We start from the raw sequence: 10,490 nt of genomic DNA, 5'->3' as shown, positions 1-10,490 counted from the left end.
ATATATATATATATATATATATATATATATATATATATAGCACCTAAATTGGCTGGTAGATCATAGTGAATATGTTTGCTTTTTTTCTAATTTCTAAACATTACTATCAAAATCTATAATTATTTCATGGTTCAAAGCATTTACATTTATTTACAATAATGACAAATTTTCAAAGGACAATTATTTTGTCATACTGACACAACCATCAATTTTGCTCAAAATGCACAATATGCACATGATCCGGTGAAACAGCAATGGCACTTTGAGTATGGCGTACATTAAAATTGGCCTATATCGCTAATCAACATGATACACAGAACGAGTAAGTGGTGCTCAGACACACAGCGAAGCAGCCAGGATCAGAGAGACACGACTGGACTAGGACACACAGAGCAGCTAAAGGGACAGGCTCCAGATCGGCTCCAAACAAAACAAACTACAGGAGGAAGCTGCTGGATTCGCCCTTACTTGAGGCGAGCCCCCCGGAGAGAAGCCTTGATTGGAGACCGGAGAGGTTGGAGACTGATTGGCCGAAGACCCCACCCTACAGCGGTACTGCTGGAGGGAAGCAGCCTATATGGGACAACACCAAGTTAGACCAGCAGAGCCCCTATAGGGGACCTCTGACTCAGGGTAAAAGGCCTGTGGCTCTCAAGTAACAATTCACAATGTCTCTGCTTACTCTGTCATGTAAACTCTGCAGCCAGGACATTTTTACTAGGACATCAGCTAAATGAGTTTGTTATTATACTGATTCTTTATAAATGGAAATATATATATTTTTCCGTCTTTTCTTGGTAAGTATGAATTCCAGATTTCTTCATTCTGTCAAGACTGAGGAGGTGTTAAAAACAGAACAAGCTGAGAATTTGACTGAGAAAGAAAGAACACTGCTTGTTAAAATTCATTACTTACACTACCAGTCCAATGTCTGGACATGTTTGAATTGTGTTTTTTATGATTTTAAAATCCGTTTGATCTAAAGACCTATCCATACATGCTTGAAATTAAATTTATAGATAATTTAAAGTTTGTCTACATACACTAGCATTTAAAGGTTTGGGTTAAGTAAAAATGGCACGTTTCTAAATAGAAGTCTCTTTTGCTCACCAAGGCTGCATTTATTTGATCAAAATACAATAAAAATTTTAATATTGTGAAATAATATTACCATTTATATTTTATACAAATATATATATATATTTTTTATATATTAAATAATATTACAATTAAATAATTAATAAATAAATTCTATTTCAGTATATTTTAAAATGCCATTTATTCCTGTAATGGCAAATTTTGATCAGTTTATAAATTCATTTCTTATTACTGACCCCAAACTTCAGAATGAAGATGGACCAGAAAGTATTAAGGTCAAATCTCGCAACTGTGACTTTCTTATCACACATTTCTTAATTTACCCATTATTAAAAATAAAACAAGTCATTGTGAGAAAAAACAAAAACATTGTGAGATTGCCATTTAATTTAAAACTTTAGCTATCTCACAATTACCTGTTTCATTTTTAACAATGTTGTGATAAATAATGTCACAATTCTTTTTTTATTACTTCACTCTGAGTACATGGCAAACATCTAAACTCCAAAACTGTTTAAGTTATAAGATAAACAGAGGGTGCAGAGGGAAAGGGAGGTGACTTAAAAAAAAAGCTACAATGTAGAAAAAATATTTTTTTTACCCCACTACATACTCATTATTGCTATTTTCTACATTTGTGTATGAGTAGTTATGTCCAAACATTTGACTGGTAAAGTATTTATCATTTTCAATATAATTAAACCTTTTAGTGCCCTGTATGATCTGATTGACAGACCATACACACCCAAGATTTAAAAATCCACTGTGGACCTATGGAGGTATTAAGCATTAAAATGTGATCTTACCGTGTTAATATCAATGCCCACAGAGGTTTGTGTCTGGCTGCATGAGACAGGTGGCAGCTGGGTGTTCTGCTGGAGCTGAGGAAGCCCACCGACCCCCTGTGTCTGTGTGGACGGCTGACTGAAGAAAGCATACTGAGCCAACTGTTGCTCCAGCGACATGGCGTCTATCGTCACCGCCTATTCAACACAGATCCAGATTGAGATGCTCTATTAGCATCTGAGTGATCAGATTAACATTTAATGTTCCTTCTGTAACACCAGCTCAAATCAGTCCTCGTCAGCAGCTGGAGGAATGAGAGCAATGTTACCTGTGCTATAGAGAGCGGAGGAGAGAGGGTGGGCGACAGCTGCTGAAAACTCGGGTGCTGCTGGGAGTCTGTGTTGAGGATCAGAGGAACTACATTCTCATGCCGGCGCTGAATGCTCACTGTCACTGTGGGCTGGGCTGAGAGTAATGGGTGGAATAAAGTAGCAGATTGACTGAACTGCATCAACAAGCTCTTGTTTTACCTGATAGACTTCAATCCTTTAGACATACAGTATCTCATATTAATGGCTGTGTGTTGAGTTATTTTGAGGGGACAGCAAATTTACACTGTTATACAAGCTGTACACTCACTACTTTACATTGTAACAAAGTGTCATTTCTTCAGTGTTGTCACATGAAAAGATATAATAAAATATTTACAAAAATGTGAGGGGTGTACTCACTTCTGTGAGATACTGTATATGATAATGTTGATATTTACACTCATACACAATTTAAGAGAGAACTTTGTTATTAAATGATTTTGTTAGCAGCTCTTCAACACAAACCTTACAACCTACTAACAACTACAATTTAGTACAGAGTTAGTTACAAACCAGCTAGTAGATACTAAGCCTCTAGTGTGGATTTTACATTCCAATTTATGTAATAGCTGGGGCAACCCTACCCAGCTGCTGAATAAATAGCATCCTAATTTCAACGAGTGTGATTTGATGATATCAAATCTGATGAACTATTAGATGCTCGCAGACAGATTTATTAGATGGTTTTAACCAGAGGGAGAAAAAAGTGGCTTCTAATACATATATAATAAAATATTTGGGCTTATCTTGCCCACAAATGTCCAAAGTTCATAATCAGAGTGTTATGACAGTAACAGCACAGTACATCTTTACACACATATCCTAAAACAGTGGATCTCAAACAGAGGGCTGGGGCCCACTAGGTTGCCTCGGCAAATTTAAAAGGGGGCCTCAAGATAACGTAAATTGATTTTGAAATTGTTATTCGTTTTTATCTTGTCATGGCTTTATTATTTTAATTTGTTGTTTTATGGGTTGCCTCTCTCTTCCATTTCCCATCTTCAAATGGTCCAAAATGTGGCTGCTCGTTTGCTGATGGGCAGTAAACGGGATCATATTACGCTCTCTGTGTTGGCTACCAGCTCAATACCACGTCGATTTTTTTAAATTTGCTATTTGTTTATAAAGCCCTTAAAATTTAGCCCCTAAATACCTCTCAAATGTAATCCTTATTCATAATCCCACTAGATTGCTTACACCATTACCTGTTAGAGCCGCTCCCACGGTGTCTGAGTTCAAACCAATGCTAAAAACTCATCTTTTTCTTGTGCTTTTAACTGATTTTTAACTGTTCGTGTATTAGGTACAACACTTTGGTCCATCGAGGTTGTTCTAAATGTGTTATAGAAATAAATATGACCTTGAAAGTAGAAAAGTCATGTAAATTCCTTGGTAGAAAAGAGTGGGATCCCCGAAGAGCATACAGCTCTTAAAATTCCTGTAATTCTTAAACTTATAAATGATCATTTTAATTATGATTATTTTAGTTAGTTATATCTATGGACACTCTTTTTAAAACTTGTCATTGCAGCAGATGTAACAGTGGAAACCTGTTAACCTACATGGAGGGCCTTGGAGTCAAAAAGATTGAGAACCACTGTCCTAATGCATATGCTTGTGAGAATCACCTTGGCTGGCAGAAGTGAGGCCCATGTGAGTGTTGGCCAGGTTGCCAGTGCTGTTGGAGGTACTGAGAGAGGAAGAAGAGTCGTCAGGGTCCAGAGGTGTGGGGAGAGGAGGGGGAATCTGGATGTTGGTCAGGTCTGGCAGAGAGCCGCCCGTGTTGTGTGCCACTGGGATTAGAGATGTAGTCATTTCCTGATCTGGAGACGGAAATATGCTGGGGAAATGACATGAGGGACGTTAGAAGGAGCCGGGATAAATAGATATGTAAACAGAAAAAGCCCACTGTGCTGATTATGATGTGATAAATCAAGGCTGTCACAAAGGAGCAGATATGACTAGATGGCTGTTAAGTTGGGATAATAGTTTTCTCGAATGACCTTGACTCTTCAATCTCCAAATGATAACTGCTGCATGGTCCTTCCATTCACCTACCCTCTACTTTACACTATCTGCGTCAATAAGAAAATCCAATGAAACCACACTTACTTGATTCCAGGTATTTTGTTTGACTTGGGCCTTGTTGAAGTAGTCTATGAAACAAAAAGAGAAATACTTTGTTGATAAAGGATCCCATGAAATTCATATCAAAGAAATCTATTTCTAAATGTACCTTTTTGTGATCCCATATCTGCTTTTGACCTTCTTTGTCCATGTCCCTCTCAGATTCCCCTGTTCCTGGCATAGTGAGAAGAAGAACTAGTAGATAGAGAGGGATGAAATCATACACTGAAACAAGTGTAGGAAAAATTTGACAGGATATAGTTCACTGCAACATTTAACCTAGGATTAGTTTATTGATGAGAGCATTTAATAAATCATAAAGCAATAAAATAAAAATTAAATAAACATTGTATCAACCTTGTTTTGGCTGCAAATCTTGAGATCCTCCTGCAAATGCATCTTGTGGGTTTGGGTTAAAAGTGCTCTGGTGCAGGGCAGAGTCTGAGTTGGTCCTACAGAACAAGCACAAAGAAATTAAAGAATTATATAACAGCATAAAGCATGCCTGATCACATTAGGTAATAGTCTCCCCTCACTAAAATTACAAGTTTATATTGTACCACAAAAGCAGGGTAGAGTGGTAAAAGGATATAAAGAAACGATATATAATTACTGACATTAAATAAGCAAACTACAACTTAGCAAGACATCTTAGAAAATGTTACCATCAAATCTTTAACTGTAAAAAACATCTTGCATCTTGTGTATGCTCTTTCATTTTAAGAAGATGATTTACATGTTTTATTGCCATAGCATCAAATGCAAAAATAAATGATAAATAATACACAATATATAATTAAACATCTTACAAGTTTCAACATTACAATGACAACTTTCAGTTTAACATTTGATATAGCTATGAAGAATATTTATTGACATGCAATTTCAACAGCTACTACTCCTGCACATATGTACAGACTTCAGCACATGCAAGCAGACTGTGAGTATAAACTCTCACCTCCTCCAGCTGGTATCAGGTGGGGGTGACAGATACACAGAGGCATACGGACAGCTATCAATGTGAGATTCAACATTAAGGACTTCATAATGTCAGAATAAGTCAATCGCAGACATTTGAACAAATATGTTTTCGTTTGCCACGCAGACCAAAACGGTGCAATAATTCTGTCTGCCTTCATTAGTAGACACATTAAGGATATTTGACGGCCATGTTTGTCCACAGAGAGAGGTCTGCGGTGTGGCGACGTGATGCGATTCCTGTCCCGGTAGACCCTGTCCACCAGCCCATGGTGACGAGTTGTTCTACTTGTGTCCAATCCTGAATTCTGAAAAGGAGTCTGATAAAAAAAACAACAAACTTGAAGATGTCAGTACAAAACTTACATTCCACATATCTATTAGGGCTGCACGATAAATCACATGCGATATTTAATGCATATATGAACGTGGTTTTGCGCAGCTTGTCAGTGAACAACGGCTCTGTGTAGTAAATGCTGCTCCATATGAAAGCACGCACGTGATGGAGATTTACCGCTGATTACAGAACCGGCTTTACTGACAAGATGCGCATTAAATATCGCATGCGATTTATTGTGCAGCCCTAATATCTATTCTTACTTAATTTCACCTGTCAAAGTGCTCCTCACCTGAAAGGGAAGGTCAATAGTGGTGTTTCCAATCTGATTGACATTTGGCAAAGAGCCGCCATAGTACTGTCCTCGGTTCTGACCAAGCTGTAAATACTGAGTCTTCTGTAACTGTAACTGCATGAAAAACAACAATCAATAAAATTGTGAGACATTATATACGTAAAATTACCCAAAAGGGCTTCTGTGATTCCAGCTATAACATCCCTCTGTTTTGTTATCATTATAGCTGTTATTTGGACTTCACTTTTCTCAAATAATTAGAACTATTATTAAAACGTTATTGTTATCGTCCTTGGTATGAATGGGAAGGTACAGGTGTAAACTTCAAAATCTTCAAATAAAAGTCCTAAACAAGCAGCCCAGTTTATTTTAGCTACTTTTTATTCTCTCTCTCTCTCTCTAGTTACATCTGATGTCAATACAAATTTTAGAAAATAACCAAAAATCTAAGTAGTTAGAATTTGGATTGCCTTATTTATTAGAGCTGCATCAGTAAACCATACTAGGCAGGCATATGTTACCATAAATATGCCACAGATTTTATATAATGGAAGAAATGGATGATTCAAACACCGGGAAAAGTGACAAATGATCACAGAGTTACAACTAAGAAATGCAACTCACTGAAAAAAGCAAGTACTTTACATTTATTAATTTAGCAAACACTTTTGTCCAATGGGATTTAAAAATGAGGAGTACAGCCTAATGATTGATACTAAGCAGGCAGTAACATGAGAAGTGCAATAAAAAGTTTCAAAATGGTAAAAGATCAGACTGAAAAAAAAAAAAAACAGAATTTTTATTTTATTTTATTTATTGTGAGCTCTGAAATGTAGTATTTAGTCTGAATCTTGATTGGGATGTTAGTAGAGCACTGCAGGCAATGCCCGTATAATCACAACCCTGTCATCATAGTTTGCTGAAGTCCTTATTTTGGGTATAAATGCACTGGGCAACAATGCTGAACTGAGTAAATACAATGTTGTGAATGGCTTAATTATTCATTGAGTGCTTGTAAACATCGATACAAACATTCAGGTTTAACCCTCCAAGAACGAATGACACCTGAAATTAATGTTTAGATGCTAAAATGTGTCCAGCACTGGATACGGCCTTGATTGCAGTCCAGCTATAATGTCGACAGACTGTAATGTGGCTGTCAAATACACATGCTCAATCCATTCACACTCATACACTGCAGCTGTGAGCACGGCAACTTTTATAAGGCCTCGTCGTGACCGTCTGTTTATTATCAAATATCTCAATGGCGTCCATTGGAAGGCAATCTATTAATCAGCACTAAAGATAAACGCGCACTGGAGAGGGGCGTTTGTTATTGTTTACGTCCAGACAGGCGGGTTCAGTGCGTGTCGTATAAACACAAATTCAGCCCCGCACCTCGGGCTGCTAATGAATGCTGTCATAAGCGAGAAAACAGACACACTTACACGGGCCGCCCGAGTAATACTCAGGTCTTTCATCACCTCCTCGAACGCAGCTGTCTCTTCCGCTTGCTTCTGATTGTGTAACGCGATCTTTTCGCTGAATTTGCGCGGATTATTCGAGGTCGCCATGTTTAGCTCCTCTTGGGCTCCGCTCTGGTTCGTTCTCGATGAGACGCTCGCTGCTGCGTGCGCGCGTCCGTGCGCGTGGGCGTAGTGAACGCGCACATCTGGAGCGCGCGAGTCCCTGTTGTACGGAGATTCGAGGATTATGTGAACGGATGAAGATTGTGGGAGTAAGACATTTAACAATTTGATTCAGAATGGTTCTTTGTGTTAGAAAACTACTTTTTATCACTTTTTCCTTTTAACATTGTGAATGGCTTGCATACATACACCATTCACAATGGTTCTGGCATTCATAAATATGATTGTGCTCCCTTACAGAAATGGAAGAGACACATTGTAACACTAAATTCCCAGTTGTTTTTCTACCAAGATACTGTCACATCCCACAACCTCATCATCTGCCAGGAGAAACTGCCATGCAGTTACACCAAAATATACACAAAATGATTAACTTAAAGGCATCATAGAGGACTTTGAAGCTATTTCACTGGAACTTGGTCTTCTATATTGTGTTTCTATTTTGTGTTTTATTTCTTGATATATTTATTCATGTTCAAAGTCAGTTATTATCATTTATTAAGGCATCCAGTTAATAACTTGCAAGAGCACTGTCATTTTTGCTATTTCCCATGTCAGTAAAAATAAAAGTACCTAATTGAGAGGGCTTGCTGGCATTTTTAAAAATGTAAAACCCAAATAGATGCTACAACCCTAATTGACACAACAAGATATAAGACCTGCAGGTAGAAGGGTTAAAATAATATTAATAAATAATAATGAAAATAAATATAGCACTTTCAAAGCATGGTTCTCTATGGAAGCCGAAGGACCCACAGAAGTGTAATGAAGAAAATATTGTGAACTTTCTGTCTGCTCAGATTAGTTAGATGTTGGGTCCACGCAGACATGTCATGATGCATATCAATTTAATATCCATGCTTGTTCAAAGTATTGGTTATTATTGCTTTGTTTTGTGGCCTAATGGTTAGAGAGTTGGACTTGTAACCCAAAGGTCACGGGTTCGAGTCTCTGTACTGACAGGGATTGTAGGTGGGGGGAGTGAATGTACAGCAGTCTCTTCCACCTTCAATACCACGACTGAGGTGAGACCCTTGAGCAAGGCACCGAACCCAAAACTGCTCCCTGGGCACAGCAGCAAAAAATGGCTGCCCACTGCTCCCGGTGTGTGCTCACTGTGTGTGTGTGTGTGTGTGTGTGTGTGTGTTCACTACTCACTTCTGTGTGTGTGCACTTGGATGGGTAAATGCAGAGCACAAATTCCAAGTATGGGACATCATACTTGGCCACACGTCACGTCCTTTCCTTTTTTTCCTTTCCCTGTTTTTTTTTATTTTTATTTTTTTTTTATGTAGCTTCTTGTAGTCAATTCGATTTATATTAAATTAAACTCTTTTAACTCTTTTGTAAAGTACAGTTAAACAGAACCACAGTAAACATGTTGCAAGTGAGAGGAAGTGTTTTACAGCAGATGGGGAATTTTTAATAGAGAAACAGAAGTTCTGTATAGTTGAGATAACACCTCACCGAGATATCCCCGAGATGTGGTGCAATATGTGCAGTGCATGTCAGTGTCATGTAGCATTATTTGCAGTAGCCAGCCATCATTTTACTTCAATATGCAGTATTTCACTTCAGAAAGTCTATGATTCACAATTGTTGATTCAATATTTTTATAAGGGATCTTTATAATGCATCACAGTCCTGAAAATGAAAAATAGATACAAAGAAGTGAAGTGAAATCGTTGCAACCTGAAAGTGGAGATTTTGTTTTCTCAGACTAACTAATACATTTAAGAACCCATTTCGCTTCTGTTTATCTGTCTAGAGCAAAGCTAACACTGGAAAATCCAGTTTTCTAAGTTTTGTCTACTAGTTTAGGCAAAGTAGTCAAACAGAGCTGTCTGTTTTGTTTGACCTACTAACAACATCTTTTAAAAGCAATTTTTCATTATTTTCCCCAGATCATGGATGTAAATTGGATTTGAGTTAGGGGTTTTCCAGCTCATAATGCTAGTCAGCATTACCAAGATTGAGAATGGGCCTCAAAGTCACAAGTGACTAAACAGTATTTTTATCAAGAATAATGTATTTATTTCCAAACATAATGACCCTGTTTCACCCTCACCGTTTGCCCACATATGCTAGTTTTAGGGCAAATGCACTATTTTTAACACCAGGGGGTGATATAAGCACAAGTGATAAGGACAGTGACCACAACTTGCTATTTATTCTAACATTGTTTTGCCCTTTTTTTGAAACCATAATGTACACAATGTATATTAGTCCAAGCAAAAACCTGTGAGCAAAACAAGCCTTAATGTGCTTACTGGTCTTGCAATGTTAGCATAACTAAGTTCCTCCTTTTCATAGAGGATGTTCAAATGTCTGTTAGCATTACCCACAACATCTGAGTTACCTTCTCTTTTTTCGTCTTTCTTTTTTCTACTTTTGAACTTCAGTTTGAAGTCTTGGTTTGGTTAACCTGCTGTCATTTAACTTCATTTAAATTTAATCTAACTTGTCACATTTAGTGGTTTTCTGGCAGTGATATACTTATAGGTCAGTGTAGCATTGTTACCAATAGCTTTCATATATTTGTTTTTAACATGATTAAAACTCTTGATTTTTGAAGACTTTGTGATCAACGGTTAGAACAATTGGCATATTTTATAAACTGCTGGTAAAGTTTGAGAGGTTATGCTCAGCTATTGTTTGCACATCAATTATAGCTCCTATTAACATGAACCCACAAATCTCCTTTTCAGAGCAGATGTATAACTGTTTACAGGAAGACAACAGGAAGAATGATTGTGTGGGGGTGTGAATTTCCAGGTTGCATGACTACTGCATTGAAAGCGGAACTTTCAGGCTCTTTCTGCAAAAAGAAATGCCAAACGGCAGCTTGA

At 37.5% G+C, this 10,490-nt stretch overlaps 1 protein-coding gene across 5 annotated transcripts in view; it reads right to left on the bottom strand.

Annotated features, from left to right (window-relative positions):
- LOC107709901 (CREB-regulated transcription coactivator 1-like) overlaps nucleotides 1–7,624 on the bottom strand; it is a 13,059-nt gene extending 5,435 nt beyond the window's left edge. For 2 of the 5 annotated variants that reach the window (XM_016514569.1, XM_016514571.1), the window contains exons 1-11: nucleotides 7,441–7,624; nucleotides 5,990–6,106; nucleotides 5,543–5,680; nucleotides 5,341–5,402; nucleotides 4,740–4,834; nucleotides 4,492–4,577; nucleotides 4,368–4,411; nucleotides 3,884–4,095; nucleotides 2,213–2,349; nucleotides 1,905–2,081; nucleotides 469–573 (exon numbers count right to left, since the gene is read on the bottom strand). In XM_016514569.1, coding sequence (XP_016370055.1) covers nucleotides 469–573; nucleotides 1,905–2,081; nucleotides 2,213–2,349; nucleotides 3,884–4,095; nucleotides 4,368–4,411; nucleotides 4,492–4,577; nucleotides 4,740–4,834; nucleotides 5,341–5,402; nucleotides 5,543–5,680; nucleotides 5,990–6,106; nucleotides 7,441–7,566 — 1,299 coding nt within the window. In that variant the 5' untranslated portion in view covers nucleotides 7,567–7,624. The remainder of the gene's footprint in view (nucleotides 1–468; nucleotides 574–1,904; nucleotides 2,082–2,212; nucleotides 2,350–3,883; nucleotides 4,096–4,367; nucleotides 4,412–4,491; nucleotides 4,578–4,739; nucleotides 4,835–5,340; nucleotides 5,403–5,542; nucleotides 5,681–5,989; nucleotides 6,107–7,440) is intronic. The other 3 variants (XM_016514572.1, XM_016514573.1, XM_016514570.1) reach the window with 2 other exon arrangements.
- Nucleotides 7,625–10,490: the final 2,866 nt, after the last annotated feature.

The sequence above is a fragment of the Sinocyclocheilus rhinocerous genome, unplaced genomic scaffold (assembly GCF_001515625.1).
Source record: "Sinocyclocheilus rhinocerous isolate Xijiao unplaced genomic scaffold, SAMN03320098_v1.1 scaffold26, whole genome shotgun sequence".
Taxonomy (NCBI): domain Eukaryota; kingdom Metazoa; phylum Chordata; class Actinopteri; order Cypriniformes; family Cyprinidae; genus Sinocyclocheilus; species Sinocyclocheilus rhinocerous.
This window is presented reverse-complemented; position numbering and strand designations above follow the sequence as displayed.